At 44.7% G+C, this 15336-nt stretch overlaps 5 protein-coding genes across 5 annotated transcripts; all 5 read left to right on the top strand.

Moving 5' to 3' along the window:
• The first annotated feature begins 3271 nt into the window (after nucleotides 1–3271).
• Nucleotides 3272–5476, top strand: C8R40DRAFT_1136815 (uncharacterized protein). The gene is made up of 3 exons (XM_046229396.1): nucleotides 3272–3451; nucleotides 3518–3919; nucleotides 3976–5476. The coding sequence occupies exons 2-3, from the start codon at nucleotides 3608–3610 to the stop codon at nucleotides 5272–5274; spliced, it is 1611 nt and encodes a 536-aa protein (XP_046079094.1). The 5' UTR covers nucleotides 3272–3451; nucleotides 3518–3607; the 3' UTR covers nucleotides 5275–5476.
• A 1645-nt stretch (nucleotides 5477–7121) lies between these two features.
• Nucleotides 7122–8916, top strand: C8R40DRAFT_1136812 (uncharacterized protein). The gene is made up of 5 exons (XM_046229395.1): nucleotides 7122–7343; nucleotides 7403–8009; nucleotides 8063–8307; nucleotides 8369–8625; nucleotides 8679–8916. The coding sequence occupies exons 1-5, from the start codon at nucleotides 7179–7181 to the stop codon at nucleotides 8686–8688; spliced, it is 1284 nt and encodes a 427-aa protein (XP_046079093.1). The 5' UTR covers nucleotides 7122–7178; the 3' UTR covers nucleotides 8689–8916.
• A 181-nt stretch (nucleotides 8917–9097) lies between these two features.
• C8R40DRAFT_1136808 (P-loop containing nucleoside triphosphate hydrolase protein) lies at nucleotides 9098–11290 on the top strand. Its single transcript, XM_046229394.1, has 6 exons — nucleotides 9098–9787; nucleotides 9848–9923; nucleotides 9982–10143; nucleotides 10217–10607; nucleotides 10693–10876; nucleotides 10936–11290. The coding sequence occupies exons 1-6, from the start codon at nucleotides 9231–9233 to the stop codon at nucleotides 11198–11200; spliced, it is 1635 nt and encodes a 544-aa protein (XP_046079092.1). The 5' UTR covers nucleotides 9098–9230; the 3' UTR covers nucleotides 11201–11290.
• Nucleotides 11291–11522: 232 nt separating this feature from the next.
• C8R40DRAFT_1063140 (AAA domain-containing protein) lies at nucleotides 11523–12276 on the top strand (the record flags this gene model as incomplete). The annotated part of the gene is made up of 3 exons (XM_046225511.1): nucleotides 11523–11669; nucleotides 11731–11896; nucleotides 11957–12276. Coding segments are annotated over 3 exons (633 nt in total), but the record flags the coding sequence as incomplete, so codon positions are not given.
• A 1606-nt stretch (nucleotides 12277–13882) lies between these two features.
• On the top strand, nucleotides 13883–15322 carry C8R40DRAFT_887338 (uncharacterized protein). The gene is made up of 11 exons (XM_046236574.1): nucleotides 13883–14089; nucleotides 14149–14315; nucleotides 14372–14387; nucleotides 14453–14513; nucleotides 14575–14596; nucleotides 14652–14665; nucleotides 14724–14826; nucleotides 14887–14916; nucleotides 14979–15013; nucleotides 15073–15149; nucleotides 15210–15322. The coding sequence occupies exons 2-11, from the start codon at nucleotides 14209–14211 to the stop codon at nucleotides 15237–15239; spliced, it is 495 nt and encodes a 164-aa protein (XP_046079090.1). The 5' UTR covers nucleotides 13883–14089; nucleotides 14149–14208; the 3' UTR covers nucleotides 15240–15322.
• Nucleotides 15323–15336: the final 14 nt, after the last annotated feature.

Genomic DNA, 15336 nt, shown 5'->3' with positions numbered 1-15336 from the left:
GGTCTTCGTTTAAACTCGACAGCAAGGGCGTAATTTGCAATCGTTAAGGCTTCTTACTCTGGTGCGTTTCTTCAATTTTCAAAAATTGCGGGCTGCAAGACTATGACATTGGCAAACGCGATGTTCTAGATAGTTGAGAAATGGATACGCTGGTTCAAGGTTGGTTTCACAAAAGCATGTGATCTTAAATCTTCACCCTCTTATTCACATACTCGTACACATCGCCCAAGAATAAGTCTGCTTTTTTCTCTTGCAATCTTGTATGTCCTTACACTCACCGTCGGCCTGTGAATGTAACCATGGTCATACAGAAGATTCGGGTGCGATTAAGATCACATAGGTCCAGATATCATTTGACAAGGTGAATGCGGTATATTATTTCTTTCGATAAGTGTAACAGCGCAGTCGTCGTCAGATTGTTGGGACTTGACAGCTGGAGGTGGTTTCAAAAAGCCGGCCACTTGGACTAGTACTTATGTGCCTCCAAGGCATATATCTCAGAATTTTCGCAAAGGTTCTCATTCGTTGTCAGTGCTTGCTTCTTGAATCACTATCGTGCTGAGAAACCGAGAATCGGGATTTAGAATTTCACTATATCTCTGCAAGATATCCGATGGTTTTCCTGTGGAAAGGAAAGGAAAACCGACACGGTCCCATTGAGGAACAGGTGGATAGTACGGTTATCAAATGGCATTTTCTCAAATATTCCTTCCAAATGGGCGTGTTGTCAGTGTGCTGCATCAATCCGGCGGAGTAAGTTGTGCTTATAATACCATTTCAGGTCTTATTGACGCAATCTCCGAAGTGAATGGTCTATCGCGATCTTGATTTGCTTTTGATTTGCTTTTGAGTAGGTTTTGTGCGATACCGCTTTCGAAAATCCATAAAACCGAAGAAAAGAAATTCACCCGTACATCTGTCACAGCTTAATAGAGATAATCACTGATAATCTGGTGGTAATGGTGGTAATTGCAATATTGATTGTGTTTGCGCGCACTTTCAGCCAAGTCAGCTAAGTACGGGGCCCCAATGATGTTATTGTTCTAATCCAATTTTGACATATCTCTAGCGTTACTCGTATTTAGCGTTAAACATGATGGATATAATGGGAAGATTTGGTGGTTCTACACAGATATGGTGATATAACCTAGAACTCATCCGCCTAATGACCGTTGAGTATCATGATAATCCCCACTTGTAAGGAATTCAAATTTTTCAAACTGATTTTTTCAGCCTTGCAGCGTATTTACCCATTGTCAACTTCCGGTCGTGTTCAGTTGAGTACCATAAATACTAGCTTAGCATCCATCATGCCTGGTGGGGTTCTGATACATATAGAACATCTCCGCTAATTACCCGCATATATACTTACTATTATTCTTCCTCTCTAGCAACATGCTTCGTCAAGTTCAGACACTAACTTCCAAAAACCTTTCTGATCGGATGATGATCCTTGGTAAGTAACTTGTGGGTTAGTACTTCTACACCTGGATATCACACGATTTGAACATATCTTTCGCTCCCTGTTGATAGGAACAAAGCTTGTCACAATCTATCCTCCTTGTGTGTAGACTCTTTGTAAAATTTTTTCAGCGGCGTTGTTGTTTTTTGCTGAAATCACCAGTAGTTTCGAGACGTTATCAAGACTCCAGCTCAAGATTCAGACCGATCCTCCTCACAAATCAGCTCTAATTACCCGTTCCCGTTCACAGATCTCACTGATAGCTTCTTCGCGCGCGCGGGAAACTCAATGCACCCGGATACAGTCTGGATACAGTTTTCGTTTCCTCGAATCACAATTGATTCGACATTTCGGTGGTATGTGTAAAGGGTCCCTTCTGATACTTACTGTCTCCTTGGAACTAAAAAGGACTAAGAGGGGAGAAATGTATCATGCTGATCAATGAATCATGGCTCCCTTTCATCACAACTTAGATTGATGGCAGCCCCTCGCAGCTCTTCCATTTCTCTTTAAATTGTTACTGTATCCAGTTACATGGTTTATCTATCCCCTCATTGTTTATAATAAACTTCCTATCTTTGAACTACCTAGGCTATCTTCAATAATTTCACAAAAACTCTCGTTTATTTCATGATCACCCCATAACAAATATGTCTGATCCCCTGAATAAGCCTCGAGTTCACCCATGTACATAGTAAAATTTCAAACAATTTGGGTGAATTTCACGGTATGTAGCCTCGTGCGCACGCACGTCCCGAAGTTTCCGCAAAGCAGTATGTGCACGGTGTTTTTATTCCGAATTATCTTTACTGAATAATGTTGGGTAAGGACAGAGCCACCACTTTTTGTCGCATGTTTCTAAGTACGACACTAATTTTTGCAGTAAGCTACCTGAGACGTGCAGACTCACCACTCATAACTGATGTTATGGCAAAATTATATGAGAACCTGATAGCCCTCCCGGACTAGGTATATCCCGACCTTTGAGTTCACCCTCTCTGTCAGGGTCCATGATGGCGGCCCATCTGATCCCACATCTGAACCTCTTCATCGTGTTGAGCTAGAAACAAGTTTTCTCCCATTCTGAGAAAACGACAATGACTTTTGAACACCTGGTCGTAGTGTGGTACACATAATGCCGCCAGTGCTTCCACGGCTTTAAGACCTGGCATAACATGACATGCACCTTGAATAATCCGCAAGAATACTTAGTACAAAGGTATTAGAGCTCAACGAGTGAAAGGAAATTCAGAGTGTTGCACATACAAAACGTTCATCTGATCCACATTTCAGGATGCAGTCAACTGAGGACACGCAGACATAATAGTTGTAAATCGCCAATGTCAATTCCGGAGGACTCAACTTCGGATTGTAAATGTCATAGTAGAGGCACAGGCGACGCAAGCTTTTAGTGTTCTTCAAAATCTACTTGACCTGCTCCTGCTCATTCAAGTTTGGTGCACACCTATCCTAGAAAAGATCGTGATGCACTCAATCGTACGCAAACCAGAAGAGCACAATGATATGGAATCCGGAAGAGACATATTGAACATTGAAGGATTGGGAAGAATATCTAGTTCACTTAGATCATCCTGAAGAGAGTCGTAAAGAGGATCGGGATTGAGCTTTGGAAGATTGAGACCCGGCCATTCAGAGATCTGTTCAAGAAGTTTGAAAAACAATTGCTGAGCCTCAGCTGAGCTAGTATGATACTTGAGCAGTTTTGAGTAGGCTAAGAGATTGATTAATGAAAACTCAGCTCGTACCGTCCGTGCACTATGCTCATATGATACATACAAATGAAGGATTTCTGAACTCATCCACTCGTTTATTTTGATCTTTCACGATAGGTCACTTCCACGTGGTGTGACGAGTCTTTTAAGAATCGTGACCTTCGAATCTCAAGCATCCATGATCCTACGTCGCTCATCTGTATCAACATTGTATTAACACACTCTTTTTCTGCACCTCCCTATCAACCATTTTCTGGTAAATTTCTTGAGCTCGGCGAGATGCTTAAACTGCCTTTTTCTGCCTCCTAACTGAATTTCTTAGGCCGACACTGTATCACAACTTTGTAGTCTTCACCCTTATCTTGGACCATAAGCTACCACATTGGTCTTGGTCAACTCATTCTCGAGAAAAATGTCAATCATGTCAAACCATACTCTCAACATCACTCGCCCAGGCCGGTCGGTTTCTTCAGATCGCGGACGGGAGCATCGCTCACCAATGCCGTGGTCTTCTAACACAAGATTTCCCCGGCCTCTCTCTACCCCTCCTGGTCTCAAAGCTCAGATACAGGACTGTGCCTCTTCTTCACTCTCCCGTAGCTCTCTGTCTGGGGGTATCGGAATCGAGGCAGGATATTGGAACTGGGACCCGGAAAAGGCCGAGGTAGTCTTTTGTAGGAAGAGTAATAACCTGGAGTATACACCGGGCTCACGTCCGACAAAGGTATGTCGTCTCTGTGAATACTATATTATCAGTCTGAAATGCCACGCTGTTTGCAGAGTCCCGCGAAAGTGACCATCACCACTAAATCTCCTGCCATGGCCTTTGTACTACCAGAGCCATCCAACTCGCTACGGAGGCTTTCTTCTTCAATGATAGACTCATCCAGTCGACCATACTCGCCAACGCCTGTTTTTGGATTCGCATCGCCCAGCCTCGCTGTACGGGGACTTGCATCGAAGGCCTCACCGGTCACCCTGTCCTCGCCGCCTCCGTTACATTTCAACTCTGATTTCACTGGATGGTTGCTTCCTGATGGTGTCGATACATCTATTCCCGACGATAACTCTGAACTTCCAGACCTGACCGACTCCTCGTTCACTTTTGCAAGTTCATCGAATCCCGACCTCAACACTTCGACGATCTCCTCAAACTCAGAATATAATCCGCCAACACCAGGTCGCGGCATTGGCTTAGGTTTCGGTCTGGGTTTTGCACACACTTCACTATCTGGCTGCGCAAGGGTGTTTTGCTACGATAATGAAATTTCACAGACGTTCCTGAAGGAAACTGCGTTTGACGCTGCAGATGTTAGCAATGGAGCCATTACTCCCCTCGAAGTTCAAGGGAGTTATGGAGGGGGATGTCAGTCTGGGTATAGTGAAGCCTTTGATTTCCCAACTGCCCCCTGCTTCGAAGGGAAAAATGGCGAAAAAGAATATGATTCTACGCTGAAATTGCCTTCGGAGACCATATCCAACTCTAAGGGCAATATCCCTTGTCTCTCTCTCTCCTCGACGCCTCGAAATCGAACTTCGTCTTCATCATTATTTCCGTGTCCATCTTCTACATCGCCTTCTCTCCGGAGGCATAGTCGCTCTCAAGTAACTGGGTTTAGCAGTGTTTCCTCGAGCAAGCGACCTGAGGGTTGTTCTAACGAGAACTCTGTCAGTAAGCCAACCACATCAAAACCCGCCGCGGCGAAGCGAGGTAGCATTCGTCGAACGATTAGCCTCCATCGTCGAGGTGGACCTGACGTCACGCTGGCCACAATATCTAGTTCGTTGAAGCGGTCTACTTCGTCAGGCTCTTCCTCTCCCACGATAACTGTGCCCACCGCCAACCGACTGTTCTCTAGAGTGCCGTCGAGAATTCTGGGACGTGGACCACGTGAGGCTGGAGCGGATTTGAAGAAAATGAAGGGATGCCCGGCGGTAACAGTGCACCCTCGTTATATACCTCAGAAGCAGGCGAAGGCGGAGAATGGACCGAAAGATGTGCGCTCCTCTCAAGAGCACAGGGGAAGGCGGCGCTCATTGAATGCACCGAGCTCGGAGCGAAAATTGTCTTGGAAATAGGGAATGAATATCCTAGGAGTATGATTTCTGAAGGACCTCAAAGGCTAAAACTTTGTACATATATACAATAAGAATAATCGACAGCGGATGATAGTGTAATCCCAACATTGAACAGAGCATATACTACTGGTGACTATCAACGTTTGTACGAATACAAAGTACTACATTATTGGCGATAGTTAAGTGGTCCTCGGAAGCTGTGGTTATACATGGGTTTAAAGCTCCCGTTTATGAAGGTTCGCTATCATGTTGTCACGGGTTTCTTACAGGACCTGTGAGCATTCTATTCTTTTGAGTAAAGCTCTCCAGACAGTAAGCAGCTATACTCATCAACATATACAAAGACACTGGAGCATGCCATGAAGTTCTGAATTCGGTACGGTTCAATTGAATGCAGATACCGCAGAGGGATTGTCATGAATTTGCCCTCTTTGTATGTCTCCCACGTCACCGACCAATACGCAACCGTCAAAGAGTATGCATACTCTCCAAAAGCTGGTGTAAGTATTGTATTTCCTCTAAGCGGGGGCTATCTTCTAAAATGATCGAGAGACGCTCAATTGGACATGATCCAAAAGCACGCATTAACAGGCAGTCACATAATAGAGCAACAAGCACAGTGAGTTTGGGGAGGAGATTCGGGTTGGAAGGTTCGCCGGGATGTTGAGCACCTAGCGGTTCGCCGAAACATTCAAACGCCTGCAGGTTGGGGTGTCGTAGATACAGTGGCTGCATTGGCGGCCGGGTCTCGATCTTGAAGTTGATAAAGCAGCGGAGTTCTCTGAGGGAAGTAAACGTGAATGCCGGGTCTTATAGATATATTCGGTTTCTCCCATTCTCTCGAGATGTCCTTGAGTCGTTGGATATTCTGGCATTCGGGTATAATTTCTGGTTTTGCTGAAGGACCTTTGCCACGAAAGTAGGCTCAAAAGGATAGATATGCTGGAGTCTGTTGTGAGGTTCAAAAAAGCAAAAAGTCTCACAAACTTTCCCAGTGAGAACTCGACGATCCGGACGGCGAAATCGTTGTATCCAAGAGTTTCAGCGAGGGACCACGTAATTCATGAATGTGAATGCAATATACAACGGAGATGGTAGCCACAAATAAAGCTAGGCTTTTCCGGAAAGTACTCGTGTGGAAAGCGCAGTCGAGGACAGTACTCTCGAGCGATGAAAATGCGGAAAATTTAACGTTTCGGAACGAGAGACTAAGCATGCTTGACTGCATCATGAGGTGCGTGAATGGCAATATTTCTGACAGCAGCTACAACGAGTGAGCGGAACGTAGCTCGCTCCGTAGGCGCCAGTCCATTTTTCCGCTCGTCTGTTGCCTGGATACCTCGTTTGTCCTGTGTAGACCCAATCCTGTACGGGACATCATCGAAATCTTCAAAGATCTGACAAAGGCAGCTGGATGAGAGCCAACAAGAGAAAGTGGCGATTTTTCGGAAGAAGCTAGAGTGAATAACGTAGGACTCATGGCTTTCTTGTGAAGTTGAACGGAATATTGAATATGCACGTTTGGAAAAGCAACAGCATTGACCGGTATCTTGGGAGTTTAGTTGACCGTACAGTTCATTAGGCAATGAATCAAATCCAAAACGAAAGTTATTCATTGTTATGTCGCAGCTGAGCCACTGGCATATGAAAAAATATCTCTTAGTGAATGCTAACAGACGTACCAGTAGGCTAGGTTCCGGGATGTTTCAGCATGTTGTTATTGCAAGGGTAGCGCAGGCAACTAAATTCTGGGGTGCGTTCGGGGAGGCTCGGGGGGGGTGATCATCTGCCGTTGCTATCGTTGACGGACGTTGAATTACAGAACTTTGAGATGCTGTCAAAATCACGCAACATGAGTCAAAACTAAATTGAGGGCAAGCGCTGAACCTTGTACATGGATAAGAATGTCTGCCCGTTCAGCACCTTCAACGGAGATCACTCAGGCCACTGACACAGTTATCAAGACCATCGTTGATCTCGTACAACATACTGGAGCTGAAAAACTGAAACTGGTAGACGCGAAACTAATACCGCTCGTGCAATGGGCCAAGGACTATGCCGGTTATAGGGTGCGTTCGCAATAACTTTATCTTGTTGCGATAAGACTTACCTTAATCATCCTTCTCAGTTCCGACACAAGGAGATTATTAGAATCCTGCGCGACGAAGGCCAACTAAACGACCTTTCTGATCAACTTCGAAAACTCGCAGAAGATTCTCTCCAAGCAGGCGATGCATTCGTTCTTGCTCGAGCAGAAGCTGACTGGGAAGGCGATTGGGTTCATCCCCGATGGAAAAAGGCGGCCATGGTGCGCGCACAGGCTGCTGAGAAGCAAAGAAAAGAAGACCTCCTTGTCGCAGAACGTAGGAGAGTTGATGTTTATACCCGTCTTCGTGATGTTTGTAATACGAACATTGAAGATCTTCCATTCAATTATTCCGAAGATTCGGACTCAGAGGACGAAATTCTCCAAGCAGCTTCGGTCGGCGCACCTGGTCCATCTAGCTCTTCTAACTCAACCGCGCACAACCCAGCCAACCGGACATCTTCATCAATTGACACCATGCGTCGTACCGGACCATTGTTCTCAAACCTAGCTAAACCTCGAAGCGCAATCCCAGGTACTACTTCGATTGTTAACAGAGCCCCGCAGGCAGGGACAGATGCACAACAACAAAAGCGAAAGGCGGAAGCTTTTTTGCACGGAGATTTCAACAAACGCTCACGACCAGATGGTACGCTTTCCTATACACTCTCTGAATCATCTATACATCTGATCCTATTCTAGATTCCACCGTGCGTGCCGCATTGCCAACGAACCCCGGGGTTCCAGTGCCTTCTGTACCGGCCCAGCACCCGCTACTTCCATTTAATTTCCGAGGCCTATCCAAAGAAGCTCAACAGATCTCCAACTTCAAACAATACGAGAGAACTCACAGCGGCGACATTGTTCAGACTTTGAATGTTCATTTCAATGGAAGCACAAATCTTCTCGCAAATGAGGCCTATGTGCGGGAAATTTCACAAACATTGGTATGCGCGTACTCTTCAATCAACTATCCATTTGAACTCACGATTACTGGTTACATCGCAGCCATCGTGCATCGCTTGCACCAAGAGAAACATAAAATGTGTATGGATCTTTGACCGCGCTCGGTGCGAGTTTTGCTCGGCTACATCGAAACACTTGAAGTGTAGTTTTGGCGATACGCTCCGATGGCATCGAGCTTGTAGCCAGCTTCCAGATCACGATCCTTCAGAAATTCGAAAGGTGTTTGAGCAGACGTCTCTCGGTAACGGAAATTCAGACCCTTTCTGGTACGAAAAGATTATAGATGGCCACCGCTCCCCGTACGTTAGCTCTTCTGATTCGTCCGATATCACCCTTTTGAGCCCATGAATAGTTCCCTCTGATTTCATTATAATCCTATCCTATCTTATTACCTTCATTTACTCTCTGTCCGATCGCTTTGTTTTTGTGTATCTCAATACCCTGCGAACACTTTCTGACCCTCCTTTTTGCTTTACTCTGCTGTCTATCCTCATCCCACTTTTCTCGCATACTGTGGAAAGGCTGATAAATTATTGATGTTGTACTCCGTACTTTTTACTATCAGGAATGCTCTAATTTTCTTACTTGCACTTAGCAACAGCAAGATCCTCTCTGGTTTCGCGTGTGAAGCTTGATCTAGACCTTCCTGCATATCGAAGGTTGGAATAATAATCTTTAACGGGAGAACGAAAGGTTTACCTCAAAGTATCAGCGCCAATGAATTAGGCTAGAAAAGGATAGAAAGGTGTGGACGGAAAGTTCTTGCCACGTCCTCAATTGCCTTTGTAAGTTAAGCTTAGAATTAGCACCGATAAGACACGGTGCTGGCGGTCTTTCTCGCTGCTCTGCGCTGCTCTTCTTAGCTGTCGTTTTTTAGATCTCTCCTTGGCCTTCCGACCATCAAATGAAAAGCATTCACCAAACCGTTCTTCCACTCCCACCTTCCACGTTGGCGGTCCATCAATATCCACGTCGAATAGCTGGACATGCCACTAGAGCTCTGAAGGAAGCCTCTACTATCTCCAACGACACCGGCGAGTCTGACCTTCAATCGAAAGCTTTCGGAATATCTATTTCACAGTTGGACAACGGTACAATCGCCCACATAGCGTTCGCCACAGATACAGCTGTGTACCTCGTTGACGCCGATAGAGATGTACGAGGAAATGCCACTGTAGACAGGAGTTTCAGGAACTTCCTGGAATCTACCACAACAGTTTTAGCAGGGTTTGATATGCCTCGGATCGCTCTCAGACTCCGTCATCATCTAGGACATCACGTTCGAGGTGTAGACCTATCTACGCTTTTTTCTTCTAGTACTTCGACATGGCACCCTTCAAAGGTTGTACAAAAGCTTTGCAATGTCAAGGATACTTTCGGCGTCGATCGGCTTTGGCATGAGAATGATCAAGATGAAAGTTCCGTGGAAAAGTTGTGCTTGAGGGCATGGATTTCTGCGAAGTGAGTTTGCGTCGTGGATACGATGTCTGGCCGTAAGGTCTAAAATTTCCGTTCCTTCAGAGTTGCAAGGTCAGTCGCGGCTAGACAAACCATCGAGAGCGCACGGAGAGTCGATACCCGTCACCTCAAAAAAGCTGTACGTGTGCAAGGTGATTCTTGTATCTTGCACCACATTCATGTCTGTGTGTTTGCAGGTACTCTTGCGTCTGGGTAGTCTACTCCGACAGACCGATGTCTTAGCCCGAGCTGTTCCAAGAGTGACCAAAAACGAACACGCTGCCTATAAATCTGGTAAGAAACAGAACATGGAGTTGCAAAATGCGCGCTACAAGACTCGGGTGCGAGTCAGCACACAGGTACTCCACTATCTATCACAACTCCTGGTCAATAATAGTAATTTCCTAACGAACTACCTCACCCCACCTATAGTCATATGTCGAGGTAGTGAGCGACAGCGGAAAGATTCACCGAGGTCGAGCTATTCGTGCTCACGGGAAAACCACAGAAATCTCCTTTTCCCGGGGAATTCCAACCACCGTGTCGTCAATTTGCATCGTTGGCCTGGACGAGCCTGCTCCTGCTGAAAAAGCTCGGGATGCACTTCTTTTGAGGGCTCTGCAAGACGAGGAAAACCTTCTTGATGCAGATTTTGTTCGGTTTTTGTGGTTTCTAACAAAGGAAGACGAGGATTCTATACGCCCGTCACCCAAGTCCACCAGATGCCTCAAATCGTTAAAAGCATATTTGAAAGATCTCAATGGTTCACAAGCAGAGGTGGTGAAAGCGATGACTTCTCAGGATCCGATCGTCGTTGTACATGGTGAGTTTTAGATCATTTATCACCTCTTCACTCTACCTTCCGGTTATTATTACTTACATATTCATATTTCTTTTCACACGTATAGGCCCACCTGGTACAGGTAAAACCACGACGATAGCCTCCGCTGCCGAGATATGGTCCAAAATGGATTCTCTTCCCGTATGGATCGTTGGTCATTCGAATGTCTCAGTGAAAAATATCGCCGAAAAGTTGTTGAAAAAAAAAGTTGATTTCAAGTTGATAGTCTCAAAGGAATTTTACCTCGAATGGTACGTCTCACTATTTATCAGCTAGTCACCATATACCATTGACACTGCTTCAATCGTAGGCATGAACACATCTACGAACAAATATCGGAAAAATTAATCCGCACAGACGAACTACCAGATAACACCCTCGGGATGAGCCGTTTAATTGGCAGCTCTACGGTGATCCTCTCGACCCTTGGTCTCTTATCGAATCCCGCTCTCGAACAGAATGGTCTCTTTAACGTTGTACCGTTTGAACGGCTTGTCGTTGATGAAGCATCTCAGATCAATGTGTTTGAATATATGGTGCATTTTACATTGGTCGTTGTTGATTTTTGTGGCTAATTAGATCAATCTCCACGCCTCTGTAGCATATATTTCATAAATTCAGGAAATCTCTGGTGAAAGTGTCATTTTTTGGAGATCCGAAACAATGTTAGTTTGTCTTCCATCTCTAATTCTCGTAGCACCTTCTACTTATATATATGTCTTTTGCTTTTGTCTTGTCCGTAGTACCGCCATTTGGTCAAGAGGAGGCAAAAACACTCCAGAGTATTTTTGATATTGAACACTTGAAACCAAGTAACTACTTCCTTGATACCCAGTGTAAGGCTTGATATGATTGGGTCTTTCATATTCTGACGTGAATGATGTCTTCTACATAGATCGTATGCCAGTACCCTTAGGAAACTTCATTTCACAGAAAGTTTATGAAGGGCGATTGAAATCTCGTCATAAAACCACCAGTCACAACTCCGTGCGGTTTGTGAATACACCCCGCGGAGTGGAGAAGAAAAAGGGGTCCAGTTGGATGGTGAGCTATCCCATGGGCCATTGTGTTCTTCATTATGGATTATAAGGTCGGTTTCTCGCAGAATGAGGCCGAAATTGACTGCATCGTGAATCTCGTTCGAAATTATTATCAAAAGACAGATTTTTGTATCATCACTCCATACGACTCACAGCGGGTTGCGATCGAGAGTCGTTTGAAGGTCGAAAATCTCCCTTGGGAGAAGGTGTTTAATGTGGATAGTTTTCAAGGTGAGCCGACTCCCTTTTCTTCTTTCAAAATTGCAACAAATCCTAATAAATCGTGATAAGGAAACGAGGCCGACTACGTTCTTATTTCTGTCGTCCGCGCTGCCCACGTAGGGTTCTTGCGTTCCCCACAACGAATGAACGTCATGCTCACTCGTTGTCGTCTTGGAATGGTCATTGTATCCAGCAAATCATTTCTAAACGCAGTCGCTCGCCGTACACTTCTTGGAAAGATTGCTGCGTATTGGACTGCCCGAGAGGGGAAGAAATCTTGGGTTGAAGCTTTAGATGTGATGAACTCCCGCGTTGACCTACCGGGTGTAATTGCATTGGCCAAGTTGTCTATTCACAGCAGATCATCTCAACCTGGAGCTACTTGCTAGTCATTCAACCACAATCACTGGGGGTAGGACTTTCATTTTCGAGGTATCATAAGTTCAATCCAAGAGATGGAACTTGCCATTTGATGTGACAAAGGATAATTTTTTATTGGATTTTTGGGTACAAATCTTTTGATGTGTATACTATACAGTATGGGTGAGTTCTAGATAGAATAGATCTTGGAGATGTCTTCCAAGTTTTTCTTTTTTGCTTAGAATATATCATAGATACTATATTGTTATTTACATACTTACAGGTTACTGGATTGAGTTGTTTACAAAAGGGAGGTGCGAACTGGTGCGAAGAGCTCGAATATGTGTTTGTTGTAAATTATGAGGTTCATTAGGCGGTTGCATACCTCACTCAAGTGATAAGTCTCCAAGTAGTGTTAGGAACCCAGGGTTTGGATGATGAGAACAAATTTGAATATCAAAGTCATACTAGAGGATTCCCAGTCCTGGTCCTCCTCTATGAATGAAGGGATGGAGTGGTTGAGCTAAGCTTAGAGGCATCTTGTGACTAGGCAGTGGAAAATTTCCATTTGTGACGTAGGTCAACAAGGATGTAGCGGACGGGTCCTAGAGGTCTAGGATGTATGTATAAAATTCACGATCATCCGGATATGTTCGAGCCCATTGAGCGAATTGCGTCAAGAGAATTGTTGAGTGATGCAAGGTCGAAGCAGTCATAAATCATGGGACGTGTTTAATGCTAGGCGGTAGTCGAATGAGCGATATTTGGAAGTCCCAGCCCAGCCATGATCATGAGTCGAGACGGACGTGTCGGTCCGAGGTCCGAGACTTTCTTTTCAGGCGCTTCTTCTACACGTTTCCTCGAGCCAGTCTCAGTTACCAAAAGTTCGAGCGATAAAGTGCCCGTAAAGTGACTAGCGATGTGGGATGATTGATTGAGGAAAACGATTCGTAAGATTAGATTGTCACGGTCGTACCGGTACGTTTCCGCTTTTTTCGAGTAATTTCATCATTAAGCCTTGCAGTCTCTCGAGTTTTTAAACTCGACTGACATTTAAAGAATGTCCAACACGTACTCAATCCCGTCAAGAAACAACAATGCGTCTAGATGAATGGAAAAGGTTTAGGCGGTAGAACTATGCACCTTTCCCCTTACCCGAAAATCGCGACCATTCCTTGTTCAATGGAATCGTCCAGTAGCCATGCACAATGTGTAGTGGCTGTTCCCAAACGGGACCGTGTCAGACTCTCCTCCTCCTTTGCTTATCATCATGACAGTAACTCTGCGCAGGGACGACTAACGACTTCCACTCATTTCATTTACCGTTGTCCTATGCTCTCTCGATCGTTTCCGGCTTCCGTGCCCTAATGACAAGTGGGAGCTCAGTTATGTCGGAGCACACTGGCAGGAGGGGCTGCGATTTATCCCCTCGGTCATCCCCATGCAATTCTCAGGCATACCATGACAACAGTTTGAATTTTTCTCTATCATTGCTAATTAAGATTGTTCATACAGTGAAACCAGGTCATTATTTCCCAATATAGGTGCGATGTTGAAGGAGTAGATGCGCAATTGGTCATGATACTTTTAAGTCAACATCCGGGATTTCATACGCAGCGACAATGAATGTAATATATCGATATCCACCAGTCTCGGATCCCTTCTTTCTACTTACCCGCAGTCATACTATCCGACCCCGAAATCATAAATGACAATTTAAAGCCGATGATCCCACCATACGCAGAGCTAGAAGCAACTGATCCTATTCTGTCCTTCATTCAATTTTGGATCACACTCAATGACTTTCGATAGTACTTGCATATTGTGCTTGACCTCCAACCGGTCTGTTGTCTGTTCCCCGATACCTAAACTGGTATAAAAAACTAATCTCGATTCCCCAGGTAGCTAAGCAGGCTCACGCTTTTAGTTTGCTTGCCTCCCCTGCTACTCAGCACTTCTTCATGATGATTAGCCTGACCTACTTTTTGAAGCTCACTGCCTTTGTTGCTGCTACTGCTTTTGTTGTCGAGGGGCAGTCGGAGACCCATACTGTTACCTTTCAGAATTTGTGAGCTATTCTCCATTCCATTGTCATGACCTGTAGTTGCTTACCCCCTTTCTTAGGTGCAGTACGGGTGTAGTGAGTTTTTATTTTTAGTTCAGGAGACTAGTTGCATTGTTTTCTGTATTCACCCACCTATTCAGCCTACACTGAAGACATACAACGGAGAAATATTGTCGACTGGACCAGCCTACACCTCCAACGGTGAGTACACATCAATTGTTTATGATACACCGATTTGTCACCAATGATACCATTTTCCAAGGTTCTCTGATAGCTGCCATTGCGTGAGCTTTGTTTCTTGAAATCTTTATCTGTGTACTTAATAGTATATGTCCTCAGCTATCTTGATGTCGGTCAGCACTTCATTCAAGGCGCTGTTCTAGTTATTGGTAGTAACCATGATTAATGCAGGTTGTGGTGCCAAAGGGGAAGGGTGCACACTGATCGAGACAACTCTTGTCAACCCCGCTTCACCCGGAACCGGCTCAAGTACTGATATCAATTTGATTCCTCCGTATGTCCCAAGTAGAACTTTGCTAATCAAGGTTGACCTTTGAAATGATGTTACATATAGCCACTCCTTCTCAGTCCCTAGTGGATTTTGGTGAGCCATGTCTTGTCATATCTTAGTATTTGGATCCGAATTAATTGTGAATACTTTGGTAGGTATTACAATGGCTGTGATGGACATGGAGCAAATTGTGCATCAAACTGTTGGATTCATTTCATTTCTGAGCTGACATATGGACTATTTTTCCAGGCACCGATGCTGACTGTCCTTCTGCTTTTCATTCAAGTACTGAGGGTGGAGTTGGAATAGTCTGCCTAGCTGAGAATGTAAACCATTCTCAATGATTCTTCCTTTTGATCTAGTCACTGACCTATCCTAAATAATAGGTCAACCTTGCCATTACATTCTGCAATTAAGCACCCTACAGAAAATGATAATCTATAGAACCATACATTGTCTCTAGAGATCCAATGACATTGATTGATTCCATGAACCTACATCTGAATGAACATG

This window comes from Lentinula edodes (assembly GCF_021015755.1).
Source record: "Lentinula edodes strain Le(Bin) 0899 ss11 chromosome Unknown C8R40scaffold_80, whole genome shotgun sequence".
Taxonomy (NCBI): domain Eukaryota; kingdom Fungi; phylum Basidiomycota; class Agaricomycetes; order Agaricales; family Omphalotaceae; genus Lentinula; species Lentinula edodes.
Note: the sequence above shows the minus strand (reverse complement) of the source record. Positions and strands in the feature narration are given on the sequence as shown.